General features: G+C 40.4%; 1 protein-coding gene across 1 annotated transcript; it reads left to right on the plus strand.

Moving 5' to 3' along the window:
• Positions 1-1,644: 1,644 nt before the first annotated feature.
• LOC120051346 (zinc finger protein 436-like) lies at positions 1,645-20,215 on the plus strand. Its single transcript, XM_038998170.1, has 2 exons — positions 1,645-1,969; positions 16,437-20,215. The coding sequence occupies exons 1-2, from the start codon at positions 1,892-1,894 to the stop codon at positions 18,459-18,461; spliced, it is 2,103 nt and encodes a 700-aa protein (XP_038854098.1). The 5' UTR covers positions 1,645-1,891; the 3' UTR covers positions 18,462-20,215.
• The last annotated feature ends 653 nt before the right edge of the window (positions 20,216-20,868 follow it).

Here is a 20,868-nt window from a genome sequence, read left to right on the forward strand (position 1 = left end):
TGTGGTGTTATAGTTAAGTAATTACATTTAGCTTTTTCAGAGGATGCGTAACAATCAATGGAAGACCCTGAGCAGAAAAAGTCAGCCAGACGACATGAAGGAGTGCAGAGATGCACAGCCATCTGCAGATGGCCAAAAAGGGACATCTTGTACACCATTGAAACAAGCAAAACTACAACCAGGAGGACCACACACCTCACAAAGCCGGCTTAATCACCTTGTATTTGACTTCATAGAGGATGTGCAACCCTTTTCACTAGTAGAGGTGCCTTCATTCCGCAAGCTAGTAGAAGGAATCAGTGGGGGAGAAAGGTCATGTGTAGAAAGTCCTTCCTAGCTCGCTCATAAATGTATTAATCGAAATTACGGATAGCCTCTTATCCGCTCGTCATTCCCTTATGCCATACTTTCTACATCTCAATTATCAGTAGAAACCACATTTGTTTAATAACCTCTACAGGAACGGTATCCACCCCACGGGACGGTGAAGCTAACGTAGGCTAATGTGATTAGCATGACGTTGTAAGTAACATGACAATTTCCCAGGTTATAGATATATCTGATATGGGCAGAAAGCTTAAATTCTTGTTAATCTAACGGCACTGTCCAATTTACAGTAGCTATTACAGTAGAATAATACCATGCTATTGTTTGAGGAGAGTGCACAATTATGAACTTAAAAATATGTTAATAAACCAATTAGGCACATTTTGGCAGTCTTGCGACAACATTTTGAACAGATATGCAATGCTTCATTGGATTAGTCTAAAACTTTGCACATACACTGCTGCCATCTAGTGTCCAAAATCTAAATTGCGCCTGGGTTGTAATAATACATTATGGCCTTTCTCTTGCGTTTCAAAGATGATGATACAAAAAAAAATATTTTTATTTTTATTATCTTTTACCAGATCTAATGTGTTATTCTCCTACATTAATTTCACATTTCCACAAAGTTCAAAGTGTTTCCTTTCAAATGGTATCAGGAATATCCATATCCTTGCTTCAGGTCCTGAGCTACAGGCAGTTAGATTTGGGTATGTCATTTTAGGCAGGGGGGGGAGTGTCGGATCCTTCTATATATATATATATATTTTACAATTATTTAACTAGGCAAGTCAGTTAAGAACAAATTATATCAGCAATGTTTTTTAAAAAGGCGGCAAATGAGGCTGAATGAACTGTTTCGCTGTCAGACAAGGCTCCGCTGATAGACAGGTGTAGTGGTGATAATGATTCACTCCATGGTGCTGAAAAGAAAGCTCTGCTGTTGGGACAGATTTATGTAGGCCCTAACAGTTTGTGGGCACCTTTTGTCACCGTTATAATGCAATGAATGTATTGCTTGGTGTTGTGTAGTGGCTTTGGTGGCATGCATCAAAAACATTTTTGGGGGGTTTGCCTCACCAAAATGTACAAGCTAAAATAAACACCGTCTCTCATTGACTTCTCTAAACCCAACAAACCCCGGCCTTGTCAGCCTCGTTTGCTTCACAAGCTTTACTGGAAGTCTCGCGATGTTTCGCATCTGGTTTTAGAAAATCAATACTCTGCATTCAGACGTAAAGTGAAACGTATGCAAGCATTTTACGACACTTTGTTCTCAGTCGGTAGTTAGGCTTGCTGCGTTTTCTTGTTCTTTTTTAACCGTAACACGTTCTGACGTGAGAGAGGAATACCAGACAGTGGATAGACGTGCAGCAGCACAACAACGGTCGTGTGAGAATTTTTTTCTCCCACTTTGAATCAATTCTAACCAAAAGCTTCAATTTGCTACCTGCAAAAGCAGACAAAAATATTGTGTATAGAATAGAACAGCAGACTTGGTTGGTTTGCAGCCTCTGGTTTTACCCGCAACCCTTCTGTTTGGATACAAAACACACCATAGAAAATGGCGGAACTTGAGAACGCAGGACTGCCCCAAACAATGCAGGAGACCCGAGATGAAGAGGAGCCGGGCAATTCAAAGGTAACATAATGACGCTGAGACTCCAATTTTTCACTTCAAAAGTATGCCAAACAAAAACCATCGATTGCAAAGTTAAACAAACCATACAACTCTTTGCACAATAACTACTTTTAACAATTTCCACTGAAGATTTTACAAAAACACATTTACTCGGAACACTACAGATAACGTTTGTTAACAGAATGACAGTATAATCTCCATCAGTTTGTGACCACGTTTTCTAATATATATATATATATATATATTTCGCTTATTGAACTACAGTAAGTGAATTGGATTAACACCCAGTAACATAATGATGGTAACAGAATGACATCCCTGATCTGTACTATACAGAAATCCATAATTATGAATGTCATTCTCTTCATGTTGATGCATCCTGAGTACACAAAAGGTAGAAAAATTTAATTTCTTCCTTTGCATGTTTGGATATTCTACACACTGGCTATTATTCTGAGTTCCGTCCCCAAACAAGACCACGTTTGGTTGGTCTGGACTTATCATAAACATCTATGTTTCACAAGTTTGGACATTAAAGTACAGTACAGTAGTGTAGAGTACAGTATAGTTCAGGAGAGTACACCGTAAATTATACTGAACTTTAGTGTACTAAACTCTACTGTACAGTACTCTATTGTACCCGACTATACTCTGCCCTACTTTTATTTTACTGTACTGTCCAAACCTGTGAAACAGACATCTGATTAGTTCAGATTTGGACTGACCAAATCTCAAGTCCAGGGTCTGTTGGTGCTCAGTGGGTGAGGATGCTGATTACAGTAAATGGAAAGAGAGGGGGGTAATCTGTAGGTGTCAGTAAATGCAGGGGTAGTTAACATTATCTGGAGAGAGAGACAGGGAGAGGGAGGGGTTGTCCAGACATCACAATCTTGCTTTGACAACTACCTGACAGAAAGAGAAAGTAGGTCTAGCTTTACTTCTGTGAGCTTAGAAAATATCTTAAAGATATGTGGGTTTTTGGTGACAGACTTACTTGCATTTACAGAAGGCAAATCATTTCTGCAAAACTACATTTAAATGTTGATATTAGTTGGCAGGTGTCTTTACACATGATTGTGTTTTTATGTATTTCTAATACATTTGATGACTTTCTGCTAGATGTTTTCTAAGACCCTTTTTCCATCTGTTTGACCAGTGTCTGAACAAACAGAGTAGAAACTAAAATGGACAACTAGAAAAAGCTCAAACCAAGTTTATTCCACTCTCTGGGTGCTTTAGCTGCAGATGCAACATACAGGTCACACAAGCATATATTTATACCTTCCGACTAGGCAAGTCTTCTCCTTGCATGTCGTAAGATAAACAATCCTTCTCTGTTAGGCAGAAACACAGTAGATTCCTCTTACTGGTATTGTCATGGCTTGCCTATGATCCTCATGGGTGTGGAAGTGTGTGTATGTGAGATAGGACTGTAATCAGGTGGTCTTTGGGGTGGGCCCCCGTGGCCCCCCTCCCAGCCAGTGTCTTCTCTCTTCAACTTTTGAACTTATCTCGAGTGGAGTTCCACATCCCCCATGGTCCTAGTTCCAAAGCAACTGACCTGCCTTATCAGGAACTGAAACAAGACTGTTTGTCTTTGCCTCCTTGCTCAGGAATATTCATATTCAGCAACAAGTTTGAACAGAATATTAACTTTCTGAATATGAACTTTCTGCACTTCCCCTTTTCACACTGTAACTTTCCATACACAACGTTCCTATTCACACTTCATTGACTCCCAACATATTCGAATCCAAGTTCGAATCCAACAGTCTCTCCTTTTTGAATAGTATCTCCATACTGTTTAACATTTTATATAAACGTTGACATTACTTATAAATGAACATAAAATAAAACATTCTTATTCCCACATTTGTTTTATATGTTCACACCTCAGATTTATGGCCTCTGGTTATATAATCTGATTTCATGGCATAAAGCCCTGGCCTCAAAATTCTAATCACACTCTTACTTCCCCCCTATCTGCCACTACCCCTCCTATTGGAGGTTTTGATTTCTCTTCTTCCTTTGGGTTCCTAAGAGAGTGATGGCAAAAGACCTGAAAAGAAAACACACAATGAGCTGCATTAGTAATGCATTAAGCTATGCATAATCATATATGGCAAAAACCGACGTTAGATTACATGACGTTTCCCACTCTCCCATAGCCTGGGCCTATACCTTCGGGAAACTGTTCTGCTTGGGACTACAAAAATGAAGGCTTTATACACCTCCTCATGCTTGTACCCAGACATTCCCCTCAAGCTACAGGTTTACAGGAGGTGTTCCCATGCCTGGCTGTTTGGAATGGTGGAAAGATAAGTGGTGTTGGGAGAGTGTCCAACTGTACAAAACTCTGAGTGACATGTTTCTTAATCACACCCTGCAGGAGATGCGTTGCTACTAACACAGATAACTTCCCTTCTTGTGAGGTGGCTTCCTGTATGCAGGGATCTGTGGCTAGTCTTCAAAAATTTGCCTTCCTCGATGAAACCCTCACTAAAAGTTGATAATAGCGTCTGAAATGACAACATTATCCCTGCTACTACAGTGGTTGCTCCACTAAAAGTTTTGCGATTATGCTGCGGTACTTTGTGGTAATTTGTGGTTTAGTACGGTACCCTGCATCACCACTTCATTGCTCCAGACCAGCGCAAGGGGGAGTTAGAGCACTGATTATGCTTTTGGGTCCTACTGTGTCTGACAATGCATGGGTGACATAAACCTAAATAGAAACTGATAATTGTGCACGACTAAAACTGTTGTTACACTAAGGTTTTATTTTGTTAGGATTATTTTGCTCTTACTGTAGGGCACTCCCGACCGGTCATGTTGTACAATACCTGAGTGGCGCAACGGTCTAAGACACTGCATAGCAGTGCAAGCTGTGTTGCTACAGATGTTGGTTCAATACCCGTGCCGGCCTCAACTGGGAGACCCATGAGATGACTGAAGGTTTTTGGTTTTTCTCCCTCTAAAAAACATAAATAAATCATTCTAAATAACAAACTGGCTTTATTTAAAAATGAGTAACAATGTCTCACCCCATGTTCAAGAATAGCCTTTTTCTAACTCATTTTACGTTATTTGAAAACAAAATAATCTCAAATCAAATTTTTTAAACAAAGCGATTATTAATTTAGAATGATATAAAAGACCCTCGGATATTCTCACAGATATTATTAACCCTGTTATTAGCATGTGAACGTTTATTGGTCATGGTTCCCAAGTGGAGCAAAATGGGATGGCCTTGCAGTTCTCCAGCTGTATCAACTGAATTACAGAAATATTGGAACAAAGTTGTCTAATGAAGGTAAACAAATTGTTGCTTTCTGGAAAATACTCTTAACTTTTTTGGTATAGGGGGCAGTATTTTCACGTCCAGATGAAAAGCGTGCCCAAAGTAAACTGCCTGTTTCTCAGGCCCAGAAGCTAGGATATGCATATAATTGGTAGATTTAGATAGAAAACACTCAAAAGTTTCTAAAACTGTTAAAATCATGTCTGTGAGTATAACAGAACTGATATGGCAGGCGAACCCCGAGTACAAACCATCCCCCATTTCTTTTTTCTTCAGCTTTCCACTGTTTTCAATGCCTTGAACTTGAATTATAAGCCCAAGTCCTCACAAATTGCAGTTCCTAGGGCTTCCACTAGATGTCAACAGTCTTTAGAAAGAGTTTCAGGCTGGTTTTTAGAAAAATGACCTAGAAATTTGAGTTTTTCTAGGTGTCTCCCATTTTGGCTTTAGTGATTCCAAGCACGTGGAGGAAAGCGTGTTCTTTGTTGTTTATCTCCGGTAAATACAATAACGATTCTCCGTCTGAAATTTTATTGTTTATTTGCGTATTAGGATACCTAAGGATTGATTATAAACGTTGTTTTACTTTTTTGTTAAAGTTTATGGGATTCATTTTGTATGCATTTTGACGGAGGGAAACTGAGTGGATTATTGATTGATGCGCGCCAGCTAAACTGAGTTTTTATGGATATAAAAAAGAACATTATCGAACAAAAGGACCATTTGTGATGTTTATGGGACATTTTGGAGTGCCAACAGAAGAAGATCTTCAAAGGTAAGGCATGAATTATATCATTATTTCTGAGTTTTGTGTCGCGCCTGGCGGGTTGAAATATGATTGTCATGTGTTTGTTTGATGGGGTGCTGTCCTCAGATAATCGCATGGTATGCTTACGCCGTAAAGCCTTTTTGAAATCTGACACCTTGGCTGGATTAACAAGAAGTTAAGAACAAATTATTATTTACAAGGACAGCCTACTCCTTCCTCCCCGTCGGGGAATTGAACCCCGGTCTCCCGCGTGCCCGCACAACACAGGGATTCTTTAGCTAAATAGCCCAGTACTGTAGCCTACTCCCGACCATCACGTTGTACAGCGCCATATTTTCCGTTCCATCCTAACGGAAACCCAGAGGGTATTAATCAACTGATTTCAGCAAAATTTCTTAAAATCACTCCCATATACTTACATTTTTTAAAATTGTATTCTCTAGTAAAGCCACTATTGAAGACTATCAAATGCTTCTCAAAGATGGTGGTCAAACTAGTACTAACTAGTAATAATGGTACCAGTGGTTGGCACTTAAATAACGTGCCATAGTATTATGTGGCACCACGCAAGCTTTGATGCAGTACGCTGCAACTTTTAAAGGACGAACCCCTGTACCACCATGTGAAGAGAGATGAACACAGGCGCATACACACACACACACACACACACGATAACATGAGCGCTATACACACATGTGCACATGGATTTTGTATTTTAGAGTAGTGGCCTGAGGGCACACACTTAATGTGTTATGAAATCTGTTGTGAATGTAATGTTTTTAAAATGGTATAACACACTTAATTTTGCTGGACCCCATAATAAATACAAATGGTCCTGGTATGCATGACATTCAACTTATCCTCATAGTAGTCTCAATATTGTGCTCAGTTAGTTGTCTTTCCTTTACTGTGAGCTCTCCCCTGTACCACTACACAAAGAGGAGTGGTATCATTCCCCAGAGACTTTATTACCTACTAACTTAATCTATGAGCCATGCAGATCTTTGCCATTGTCACATTCAATTATTCTTTCCCAATAACATTAATGCCTTGGTTTTTGGGGACTCCATAGAATGCACTGATATCGGTCCTGACAGAATATGCCACTAACACCTGACCCGTGACTCCCCCATCATATCATTTGCGCTGATTAAATTCTATCTCTGTCACTAGTTCAGCCCCTAAACAAGTTTATAAGTATGCCTTCATCTGCTCATATACCTCTTCCCCCTGACGCTTGACCATGAGAATAGTTTGGTTCCCATATTCATTCCTCGTGGTCTGCTGGTGTCTAAAACTTCCCTGACCACTTCACTCCTTTAGGGCATCACTGGTGAATATAACCTATTCTTACGCGATGGCAATTCCCAAATCAAAGTCAAATCAAATGTTATTGGTCACATACACATGGTTAGCAGATGTTATTTCGAGTGTAGTGAAATGCTTGTGCAGTGTAGCAATATCAACAAGTAATCTAACAATTCCACAACAACCACCTAATACACACAAATGTAAGTAAAGGGATGGAATAAGAATATGTACATAAATATATGGATGTGCAATGACTGAGCGGCATAGGCAAGATGGTATAGAATACAGTATATACATATGGGATGAGTAATGCAAGATATGTAAACATCATTATTAAAGTTGCGTTAATAAAGTGACTAGTGATCCATTTGTTAGAGTGGCCAATGATTTCAAGTCTATGTAGGCAGCAGCCTCTCTGTTAGTGATGGCTGTTTAACAGTCTGATGGCCTTGAGATAGAAGCTGTTTTTCAGTCTCTCGGGCACAGCTTTGATGCACCTGTTCTGACCTCGCCTTCTGGATGGTAGCGGGGTGAACAGGCAGTAGCCCGGGTGGTTGTAGGCTGTGATTTATCTTTTGGGCCTTGCTGTGACATTGGGTGCTGTAGGTGTCCTGGAGGCAGGTCATTTTACCCCGGTGATCCCTCTGGAGAGCCCTGCGGTTGTGGGCGGTGCAGTTGCCGTACTAGGCGCTGATACAGCCCGACAGGATGCTCTCATTTGTGCATCTGTAAAAGTTTGTGGGATTTAGGTGACAAGTCAAATATCTTCAGCCTCCTGAGGTTGAAGAGGCGATGTTGCGCCTTCTTCACCACACTCTGTGTGGGTGGATCATTTCAGTTTGTCCGTGATGTGTACGCCTAGGAACTTATAACTTTCCACCTTCTCCACTACTGTCCCGTCAATGTGGATAGGGGGGGTGCTCCCTCCGCTCTTTCCTGAAGTCCACGATCATCTCCTTTGTTTTGTTGACGTTGAGTGAGAGGTTGTTTTCCTGACACCACCGCCCACAACCGCAGGGCTCTCCAGAGGGATCACCGGGGCAATCTCTCTGTGGGTATAACAGAACTGATATGGCAGGCGAAAACCTGAGGAAAATCCATCCAGGAAGTGGGATATTTTTGATGTGTGTAGTTTTCAATTGAATGCCTATAGAGTATCTAATTGGTTAGGACCCAGATTGCAGTTCCTATGGCTTCCACTAGATGTCAATAGTCTTTAGACATTGTTTCAGGCTTGTTTTCTGAAAAATGAGGAAGAATGAGACCATTCTTCCAGTGGACTAGAATGAAGCAGAGCTCCTTTGCGTGTGTGACCGATTGCGCGCCCTTCGTTCTTTTTCCTTTCTATTGAATACGCTATTGTTTGGTTGAAATATTATCGATTATTTAGACAGCAGACAACCTGAGGATTAATTATAAACATCGTTTGACATGTTTCGACGAACTTTACCAGTACTATTAGGATGTATTCATCTGCATGTTGTGACCGCCATTGAGCCAGTGGATTACTGAACAAAACGCGCCAACAAAACAGAGTTTGTGGGACATAAAGAGGAACTTTATCGAACAAAACTAACATTTATTGTGTAACAGGGACTCTTGTGACTGCAACCAGATGAAGCTCATCAAAAGTAGGTATTTAATTTTATCGCTATTTCTGACTTTCGTGACTCCTCTACTTGGCTTGAAAATGTTTGTATGCTTTTGTAAGCGGGGCACTGTCATCAGATAATCGCATGGTATGCTTTCGCCGTTAAGCCTTTTTGAAATCTGACACAGCGGCTGGATTAACAAGAAGTTCATCTTTAAGCCGATGTATAACACTTGTATCTTTTTATGAATGTTTATTATGAGTATATCTGTATTTTGAATTTGGCGCTCTGCAATTTCACCGGATGTTGTCGAGGTGGGTCGCTAGCGGAACGCCTGCGCCAGAGAGGTTAAACTGTTTGGGATAGGGGACAGCATTTTCATGTTTGGATGAAAAGCGTGCCCAAAGGAAACTGCCTGCTACTCAGTCCCAGTTGCTAATATATGCATATTGTGAGTAGATTTGGACAGTAAACATTCTGAAGTTTCTAAAACTGTTTGAATGATGTCTGTGAGTATAACAGAACTCATATGGCAGGCGAAAACCTGAGAAAAATCCAACCAGGAAGTGGGGAATCTGAGGTTTGTAGTTTTTCAACTCTTGGCCTATCGAATACACAGTGTCTATCGGGTCATATTGCACTTCCCAAGGCTTCCACTAGATGTCAACACACTTTAGAACCTTGTTTGATGCTTCTACTGTGAAGTGGGGGCGAATGAGAGGGGATTGAGTAAGGTCTCTCCCAGAGTGCCATGAGCTGACTATGCGCGTTCACGTGAGAGTTAGCTTGAGTTCCATTGCATTTCTGAAGACAAAGGAATTCTCCGGTTGGAACATTATTGAAGATTTATGTTAAAAACATCCTAAAGATTGATTCTATACTTCGTTTGACATGTTTCTACGGACTGTAACGGAACTTTTTGACTTTTCGTCTGCACCTAGTGATCGTGTGTCATGAATTTGGATTACTGGGCTAAATGCGCGAACAAAAAGGAGGTATTTGGACATAAAGATTAACTTTATCGAACAAATCAAACATTTATTATGGAACTGGGATTCCTGGGGAGTGCATTCTGATGAAGATCATCAAAGGTAAGTGAATATTTATAATGCTATTTCTGACTTCTGTTGACTCCAACATGGCGGATATCTGTTTGGCTTGATTTGTTGTCTGAGCGCCGTACTCAGATTATTGCATGGTTTGCTTTTTCCGTAAAGTTTTTTTGAAATCTGACACAGGGGTTGCATTAAGGAGAAGTATATCTTTAATTCTGTGAATAACACTTGTATCTTTTATCAATGTTTATTATGAGTATTTCTGTAAATTGATGTGGCTCTGTGCAAATTCACGGGATGTTTTGGAGGCAAAGCCAAATGTAAACTGAGGTTTTTGGATATAAATATGAACTTGATCGAACAAAACATACATGTATTGTGTAACATGTTGTCCCGGGAGTGTCATCTGATGAAGAATATCAAAGGTTAGTGATTAATTTTATCTCTATTTCTGCTTTTGTGACTCCTCTCTTTGGTTGGAAAATCGCTGTATGCTTTCTGTGACTAGTTGCTGACCTAACATAATGATATGTTCTGCTTTCGCCGAAAAGCTTTTTTGAAATCGGACACTGTGGTTGGATTAACGAGAAGTTTATCTTTAAAATGGTGTCTAATACTTGTATGTTTGAGAAATTTGAATGATGAGATTTCTGTTGATTTGAATTTGGCGGCCTGCAATTTCATTGGCTGTTGGCGAGGGGTTCCCAGACAGGTTAAAGAGCAGTGATACTATCAAGAGCAGTGTGCGGGTTTCTTCTTTTTTTCAAATTTTATTCAACTGTTACCATGCACCTACAAAAAGGAGAGCTCAGATGTGCGAATGCCTTTTTGAATTTAGAATATGACGGAATAAAATGTCTCACAAAATTGAAAAGCCCTAGTGTTTTCCTGAGTGTGCTATGAGTGTTTGGTCGGTCCAGAGAATTCATTGTCTCTACTCGATCGCGTGTAATGTGCTTTGTGCCTTTTGAAATCGAAACCCCCAGATATGTTACCTCCTGTTTTGCCAATTGGGCTTTCTTATATGATGCTTTGTGACCCTGCTCTGCCAAACAGTTTACTATTGTTGTAAGGTCTTGCATATGAGTTTCTTTGTCTTTTGACGCCAACAACAAATAATCTATGTACAGTACCAGACGGAACCCTCAAATGTACACTATTTTTTTTTTAAAGATTTTTTGTTGTTGTTGCTGTGTGTTACAAAGTTGGGCTGTTTGTAAATCCCATTGGTGCCCTTGCCCACATAAACTGCTCCCTCTGACATCAAAATCCGGACCAGTGTCGTGACTCCTACACAGCCAACTGCACTGACCAAAATCAGTTTTTCATGTCAAGCACGTTGTACTAGGGCTGGGCGGTATACCGTATTTTACTATATACCAGTATTGATGCACAGATCGATTTGGGTTTTTACTTTACCTTCTATAACGGTATTTGAATGTTTTGGTTTGTTAAATTTGATACACCGTGTCCATTTTTATAGTTTACTCCCCTACTTGATTCATCCCTCTCCGCTCTCTCTCTCTCTCTCCATGCTGCTTTCCACCCAGACCTAGTCCCACCCTGTTACTCAAGGAGAACATTTGTTGTTGCTTGAACACAAGACACTTTCGTTCAGTCTGCATGGTCAATGCAGCACATGCAACAATGTTGATGACAACAACGTTGTTTCCACTGATCTTAATATAAATCCACAAGAGGTCTATAATTACAATATCAGTTTGTGTTTCTTACATCTGCAAACAGCTAGTTAGTATTTTCTTAGCAAGTTAAGCTAAATCGTGTCAGCCACTAATGCTAATCTCTAGTTAGCTGGCTAACTAGCTAATAAAAGTACAACCGTAGCTAGCTAATACAGCCTGTTACCAGTGCTGGTGGAGGCCTAAATCAGCATGTTGTTTATGCAACATTATCTTATAAATCAAAGAGGAATAGGCAAAGCATGAATATGTTGGCTATATGAATAAAGATTTGAATGTAGCCAAAGATTATAGGGTCCCCAAGCAAACACGGAACATCACTTTGGTTCCTACCCTGTCACAAGAACTCGCCCATGGCATTTTCATTCGTTGTCATGTCAAACAACACTGTATTCAAAGTGCCCACTATAATTTATATTTTAACTATATAATTATAATAAACGTTCTATTTCCATGATTCCAAAAGTTCACCCAAGTGTTTATCTAAATCGCAATTGCAACATTTGGTTAAAAATAAGGCCTAGTATTTTTGCCCATATCGTGGCAGTGTGGAAATGATCTCACATGAGTGCAGGAAATGCAGAAATTGATGGAAATGCAGGAAATTATTTTAGGTTGATGTTGAATTGAACAGTAAAACAACCTGAATGGAGAAAGACCCATTTGAAATCATTTAGAATATATGTGTTGCCATCCTAGGGTCACGTACTACTCATAAAGCAAGTTTAGCACTTTTATTAATCAAAAACATAAAATACCATCCAATACCGTCAAAGGTTTCTAAAGTGCCATGGTATTTTGGCCATATCACCCAGCACTACGCTGTACCATTCTGAGTCTGAGGGAATAGATGCCAAAAGGTCTGCCAAATCTGCTACTACTGTTGTGATTTTCACTGCATGTTTGTTTATGCTGTGAAAACTCACTTTAAAATGCAATTTTAGTCCTTTCTTTACTGGAAATAAAGGGCTGTTGCATCTGGCTGGTCCTCGTACCGCTATTTCTTATCTAACTAGGCAAGTCAGTTAAGGACAAATTCTTATTTACAATGACGGCTATGCCTCGCTCTAGTAATATTGCCACCGATTTCTCAGCCTCCGGTTTAATAGGATATTGCTTTATCGGTGGCAGTGGATGTACCTCCACCACAACAGGCTTGCAGCCTTCAATCAGACCGAAATCTAATAGGGGATGATCCTGAAACAACTATTGCTCTGCTTTCACCGTCTGTACCAATTTTAATTTGGTATCTTTTGAGAATCCACTCCCCTAGCTTTTCGCAGAGATTATCCAACCCCAACATTGGTTCCACACCCGTTGCCATGTAAAATTAGCATGGTATTGTTACTGATCCTATGATATAGGACATGGATAATAGTTGTATCGCTTTCGATTCCGCCTCTTACCCCGCTGAATGTGCTACTTTTTCCCCCCCGTCGCAAATTTAGCTAATTTCTCATCGTGAGGAATCAGTGATATTTGAGCGCCGGTATCTACTAGGAAGTTGTGTGAGACGTGGCCTCCTACATCTCCTTCCACATAGAAACCGTTATCTTGCTGAACCACAATTGACTGCACAGAGGCCAGATATACAGTACCAGTCAAAAGTTTGGACACCTACTCATTACAGTTTATTTTTTAAACATTTTTTTCCCTATTTGCTACATTGTAGAATAATAGTGGTGTGTCAACTTTTGACTGGTACTTTATATAACAAAATATTCCTAACTGCTGTTAAGAATCCCTCAGTTTTGTCATTCGTGGACGCTGGGTCACTCATTCTACCCTGTTTCCTCAAGAAACTGATATATTCGTGTCCCTCCTTTACTGGGTCTGGTGCTTCTTTCATAATACTACGCATTTGGCTCACGCTCAGTGGCTGATGGTGATGCTGAATTTGGATCTGTACTTGGGGCTGCGCGTCAGCTGGGATAGGATTATCCTTCCCTGGTAATATTTGTCTCGTATAATACTTAACCCGAGGTCGCATGCGTTCGTACTGGACACACATCTCTATGATTACCCGGATCATGCTGATCCACTATCCAGGACTACTATGTCCGGGCTCGTAATGTGCCCGTCCTCCGCGTCTTGCAACCCATACCGCTATTTTTCCCCTTTAAGAGAGGGGTATAACGGTGGCACACTAGATGTACCTGTTTCACTTTGTAGCCTGGGGCGAACGGTGGAGGAGTGGCAATGGCATATACAAGTATGTTGATACTATTGAAGCGAAACCATGACTTGTTTTATTTGCTTTTGTCTATCCTCAAGGGCTCCCTCCAATTCCTGATTTTTTTTTTTTTTTTTTTTTTTTTTTTTTTTACTCTATTCTAACGCATTAGCCAATTCCTGCTTCTGTTCATCTAATCTGTGCGCCCGCCCTTCGGATATGCCTAGTTTTTTTTTATTGCTCCATTTTACCTGGCAGGTTTTTATTTTCGACCTTTTTTCCATTTTTATCCTTTGCTGATAACGTGCCATGGTTAGGATACCTGTGTATTGTGGTCTGAACCGTTCTTTGATGTCAGTGTTCCACAATACGATGGCATCCATACACTCTTGGCTGGATTTAAACTGTCCATCGACGGGATGTGTACCAGTTTTGCCTGATTTTTGGCTAACTTTCCTCACCACTTATTTGATTCTTGGTGCTGTTAGTATGCCTTTTTCAACTCTTCTAATGCTTTGGTAACATTCTCCCTTTCCGCCCCTCCTGCTCCGGGAGTCTCCTGGCCTCCGGACACCATATCAGGTATTATTGGCTCCGCGCCACCCACAACGGTGTTTAGATTTCTGTACCCACGGTTCTAAAACCCACCTTCTATTAATGACTTTCCCAAGGCAGTGATGCCCACTCCCCCGGAGAGTAGTAACAGTGTAGGCGCTTAATTATTTGTCACTCGTCCTAACAGTTTTGGTGCTGGACGACACTGTGTTGTATGTCCAATTCACCACAGACTATTGTGGATGACTCACCATGGAGGGGGCCGCCCTCCAGAATTTACAGGCAACCTTCTATCACCATCCACATTCCCACTCACTGACAATGTTTCATCTTTAAGCACAGATATCTGCTATTCTCCACCGTGTGCACTTCGTGCTTTTCTCCTCCTACATGGACTACTTCTCTACATCTTACTGTACTAGTATACAAGAATGACAATTTATCCATACACACACTTTATGGCCACCACGGCTGGGGCTTTCACCCCCCCTGGGACCTTCGTCCCACTTACGGATCTCTCAGGGAACCAACCCCACCCGGGACCTATCCTACACGGAATCTACCCTTCACCGTGGGGTCGCCCACGGATCTCGCAGGGACCCAACTCCACTCTGGACCTATCCTCGCAGAACATACCCTACCCCTATGACTGTTCGTAACACAATGGGACTACTGAAGAAAGGTTTCCTAGGCCCGTATCCTATAATATGTGTTCAGCCTACGACTCTCATCTCCACAAGATGTCAGAATGAGTGGAAACAGGTGTAGGAACTGTGCCTACCTTGTTGTTGGTGTCGGCTCCTGCTCCACTGAATCGGACTCTCCAGTTCGACTGTAAATCGCGGTGAATCACTAGCAACATCAACTGTTAAATTCTGAAACTCAAATGGATGACTAGAAAAAGCTCAAACCAAGTTTATTCCACCCTCTGGGTGCTTTAGCTGCAGACACAACATACAGGTCACACAAGCATATATGTATACCTTCGGACTAGGCAAGTCATCTCCTTGCATGTCTAAGATAAACAATTTTTCTATTTTAGGCAGAAACACAGTAGGCTCCTCTTACTGGTATTGGCATTGCCTGCCTAATTCTATGATCCTCATGGAAGTGAGGTGTGTGTGTGTGTGGGGACTGTAATCAGGTGGTCTTCGGGGTGGGCCCCCATGGCCCCCCTCCCAGCCAGTGTCTTCTCTCTTCAACTGTTGACCTTATCTCGAGTGGAGTTCCACATCCCCCATGGTCCTAGTTCCAAAGCAACTGACCTGCCTTATCAGGAACTGAAACAAGACTGTTTGTCTTTGCCTCCTTGCTCAGGAATATTCATATTCAGCAACAAGTTTGAACAGAATATTAACTTTCTGAATATGAACTTTCTGCACTTCCCCTTTTCACACTGTAACTTTCCATACACAACGTTCCTATTCACACTTCATTGACTCCCAACATATAAATGTCTTATACATGTAAAGTAATAAATACATTCTAGTATGGTAATAAGTATATTCCAAGCTAGAATCCAACACCAAAAATCAAAGCCTTTCCTTATTCCAAATTTTTTGGATGGAAAATGGTTGAACATTTGATATGCCTTAATTTCTGAACTATAGGCTCTTAACTTTCATTTGACACTTCATATGCTAGTGATCAATGGGCTTTTTACATAGAAAGGTCCACTACTACTACTGTCAATGAACCTTCTCTAGCCTAGATCACAAGCCAATGCAATCAATATGCTATATCATGGTGATCTCTAAGCCCAATGACAAACAACAAATCAGCATTGTCATGTTGATACTGCTAGCTATTTCAAATGATTAGACCTAGCTTCTACTCTAAAGATGTATAGACATAAGTCATTTGTTTAGCTATTTATTGTATATGCTATATATTCCAATTTGGACTTTAACCATAATGAAACATAGATAATATAGCCTATTACAAAATGTTGTTTTAGAGAACAGTGACTATAGGCCTAATAGTAATTATGCTATTTTAAATGTATTTCCAGGCAGAGGAGATGGACACCTCAGAAGACCTGCAAGATGACAACCTGATTGAGCGGGAACACTTCCACAGTTCTAATAATGAGCAGCAAGATGGACATTTGGCAGTTAAGAGAAATGTAATATTAGAACGAACAAAATTCAACCAAAGACAACAAGAAGCAGGAGAGACAGCTGATGATTTTATCTCTGCACTTCATTGTTTGTCAGAACATTGTGGTTATGGAGCTCTGCTCAGTGAGATGATAAGAGACAGACTAGTCATGGGCTTACGTGACAAAAGACTGTCCGAGCAATTACAAATGGACCCAGAAATAACACTGGATGAAGCTGTCACATGCATTCGTCAAACTGAACTTTTGGAAAAGGAACAGGACCTGCCAGAGAATAACTTCAAAGCTGCCAGCAGTGCGGCAAATGTAGACAGTGTGCTTTCACATAGCAAACATCAATGCCCAGCCAATGTCCAGTGCCAATCGGAGAATAATCGAAACTCAGAAAGACCACAACAACCCCAACCAACGCAGGAGAATGGAGAGGAGCCCCAAGATACTGGTGGCACTGATGAGTGGATTGAGGGTTTCAGTCCTGGAGGAGAGAAGCCTCACTACTGCTCCGACTGCAGTAAGAGCTTTAGAAAAGTGAGGGATCTTATAAGACACCAGCGAACACATACAGGAGAGAAGCCTCACCACTGCCCTGATTGTGAACAAAGTTTTGCTCGATTAGATCGTCTTAAGTCACACCAACTAACACATACAGGAGTGAAGGCTCACCAATGCCCTGATTGTGACAAAAGTTATTCTCAATCGTATCATTTGAAAAGACACCACCAGCGGAAGCATATGAAAGAGAAATACTTCCACTGCAATCATTGTGAGGAACTTTTCTCCAGACCTAAAGATCTAAAAACACACATGTATGTACATGCTGGAGAAAAGGCATACCTTCAGCAAGAAACTCATACAGGTAAGAAGCCTTACCACTGCTCCGAAATAAACCAGTGCTCCGACTGTGGGAAGAGCTTTCGACAAGTGGGGGATCTTAAAAGACACCAACGAACGCATACTGGAGAGAAGCCTTACCACTGCCCTGATTGCGACAGAGGTTTCGGTCGATTAGATCGTCTTAAGTCACACCAGCTAACACATACAGGAGTGAAGGCTCACCAATGCCCTGACTGTGACAAAAGTTATTCTCAATCGTATCATTTGAAAAGACACCACCAGCGGAAGCATATGAAAGGGACATACTTCCACTGCAATGTTTGTGAGGAACTTTTCTCCAAACCAGAAGATCTAAAAACACACATGTATGTACATGCTGGAGAAAATGCATACCTTCCACAAGACACTCATGCAGGAAAGAAACCTTACCACTGTTCAAGGTGTGATAAAAGATTTCCTGACATGGCAAAACTAAGATCACACCTTCCAGTACATACTGGAGACCTTGCACTCCACTGTTCTGACTGTGGAAAGTGTTTCCTAAACAAGGCAAAGTTTGAAAGACATCAAAGAACACACACTGGAAGTGTACTATACCTTTGCACTGACTGTGGGGAGGGTTTTACAAATATGCAACAGTTGGAAAGGCACCAGCGAATGCACACTGGAGAGAAACCATACCACTGCACTGATTGTGGGAAGAGTTTTGCTCTTGAAAAAACATTTAAGTGTCACAAGCAAGCACACAAGTTCAAACTCTCTGGAGAAAGAGCAGCCTATCCTTGCTCAGAATGTGGAAATACTTTTTCTCGTTCATGTGACGTGATGACTCATGTGAGACGGGTGCATAATAAAGAGAGACCTTTCCAGTGCTCCTGCTGTGGAAAAAGATTTTTCCAAAAGAACTCTCTTACAATACACATGAGAAGTCACACTGGAGAGAAACCGTACCACTGTTCAGACTGTGGACAAAGCTTCTCCCAAATTAACGACAGAAAACGTCACCAGAAGAGGCAACACTCTGGAGAGGAGACGACCTCTATTCTGCAGTCTGAAAAGAAAAGTCACAGAGACACTCAATAAGAAAGGACTACTACAACAAAGACACAAAAATGCAATATAGTAACAGTATCACTGTGTTATTGCAGATTTTTTTTTTTTTTTTACTTTTGTCAAACACATTTTTTTTTTAAATTAATAGTCAACTTTATTTTTTAAATCACTGTTTTTAAAATTTCTTATCACTCTCCTAGTTTACACCCTGCATAAATGGTATTTATCAATCCTCCCCTGTACCTAAAGCATTCCATAAGGCCAAACAACCAAATGGGTAATTATTTGCCCAGTTGAACTACCCAAAATACTATAAACAAAGATTACAACTGTTGTAAATATGGGCTATTAGAACTAAGGTGAATATCAGCAATGTGATCATCAGAGTATAAATAATTTACAAGCCAAGATGTATTGAATAATTTGGGAAATCAAATCTAAAAACAACAATTTGTCAGTATTCAAACTGGAGAACAGTTATTAGATGTCCATGTTATTCAGGTTGGCATGTACTCTCTTATTTCTTACCTCTGAAAGAGCGGTCAGATGATAACGGTAGCTACTGCCAGTAAAAAAAAAAAAAAAATCCCCCCAATTTTTTAAGTGTCTTTAATCCTAAAAGCCTTTTCCACATCTCTTGCATGAGTATGGTCTGACTCCTGTGTGCACTTGCATGTTGGCTGCGACATGAATGGCTTGGCTGAATCTTCTCCCGCTGACATCACAGCTGAAAGGCTTCTCTCATGGACTCGCCTTTTGAGATCACTGATGAGTTGAAAGTCTCCCACAGCCACTCCGCTTGTGTGGTTTTCTCACCTGTATTGATCAGCTCATGTATTTTAAGAGATTAATTTGTAATAAGTCTCTTTCCACAACAGTCCTAAGCATTGGGCTTCACTCCAGTGTGTAATTTCTGGTGATATTCAGAAGTAGCTTTATGGAGAAGTTTTTCCGCATGTGAAACAAATGTATATGTTTTTCCTGTGTGAATTCATCCATGTGTTTTTAGAGAACTGATGGAGCTGAAGCCCTTCAAACATATCTCACAGCTGAAAGGTTTTGGTTTTCTCATTCCTTGAGTGTGTTAACCATTACATGTGTGTGAGAGCTTGTGTATTCTCAGTTGATAATTGTAATAAATTCTTTACACATACAGTGGGGTCTGTAATAATAACTGTATAAAATAAATAACTCAAATACTGAGCTATATTCTATGCAAAAAAAGTGTGAAATGATTTTATACTAATACAATTGCTTAGAGAAAGATTTTGTTTAACAAGTAATACTTTCTCTCAAAGGTAGGGGTCAACATTTTTTACACCCCTAAACATACTTAAAAATAAAGTAGTTAAAATGTTGTATTTGGCCCCATATTCCAAGCACGCAATGATCAAAACTTGTGACTCTACAAACTTGTAGGATAGATTTGCAGTTTGTTTTATGACATTTTTTATGTAACCTTTATTTAACTAGGCAAGTCAGTTAAGAACAAATTCTTATTTACAATGACGGCCTACCAAAAGGCAAAAGGCCTCCTGCTAGGACGGTGGCTGGGATAAAAAAATATAAATATTGGACAAAATGCACATCACAACGAGAGACAACACTACATAAAGAGAGACCTAAGACGACAACATAGCAAGGCAACAACGTTTTAGTTGTTTCAGATTATTTTGTGTCCAATAGAATTGAATGGTAAATGATGTAATGACAATCACGGATGACAAAGGGAAAACCAGCCACGTCTCGGACAGGTCTCGCTTCCGGACAAGCTAAACACCACCTTTGCCCGCTTTGAGGATAACACAGTGCCACCGATGCGGCCCGCTACCAAGGACTGCGGGCTCTCCTTCTCTGTGGCTGACATGAGTAAGACATTTAAGTGTGTTAACCCTCGCAAGGCTGCCGGCTCAAAGTTCTTTGTTTCTGGCCATTTTGAGCCTCTAATCGAACCCACAAATGCTGATGCTTCAGATACTCAACTAGTCTAAAGAAGGCCAGTTTTATTGCTTCTTTAATCAGAACAACAGTTTTCAGCTGTGCTAACACAATTGCAAAAGTGTTTTCTAATGATAAATTAGCCTTTCTAAAATGATAAACTTGGATTAGCTAACACAATGTGCCATTGGAACACAGGAGTGATGGTTGCTGATAATGGGACTCTGTACGCCTATGTAGATATTCTATTCAAAATCAGCCGTTTCCAGCTACAATAGTCATTTACAACATTAACAATGTCTACACTGTATTTCTGACTAATTTGTTGTGTTTAATCGGCAAAAAATTTGCTTTTCTTTCAAAAACAAGGACATTTCTAAGTGGCCCCAAACGTTTGAACGGTAGTGTATATACTGTGTTCTATTCTAATGTATTTTAGTCAATGCCACTCCGACATTGCTCAATCTAATATTTATATATTTCTTAATTCCATTCTTTT

This window comes from Salvelinus namaycush, chromosome 7 (genome assembly GCF_016432855.1).
Source record: "Salvelinus namaycush isolate Seneca chromosome 7, SaNama_1.0, whole genome shotgun sequence".
In the NCBI taxonomy this organism is placed as follows: Eukaryota; Metazoa; Chordata; class Actinopteri; order Salmoniformes; family Salmonidae; genus Salvelinus; species Salvelinus namaycush.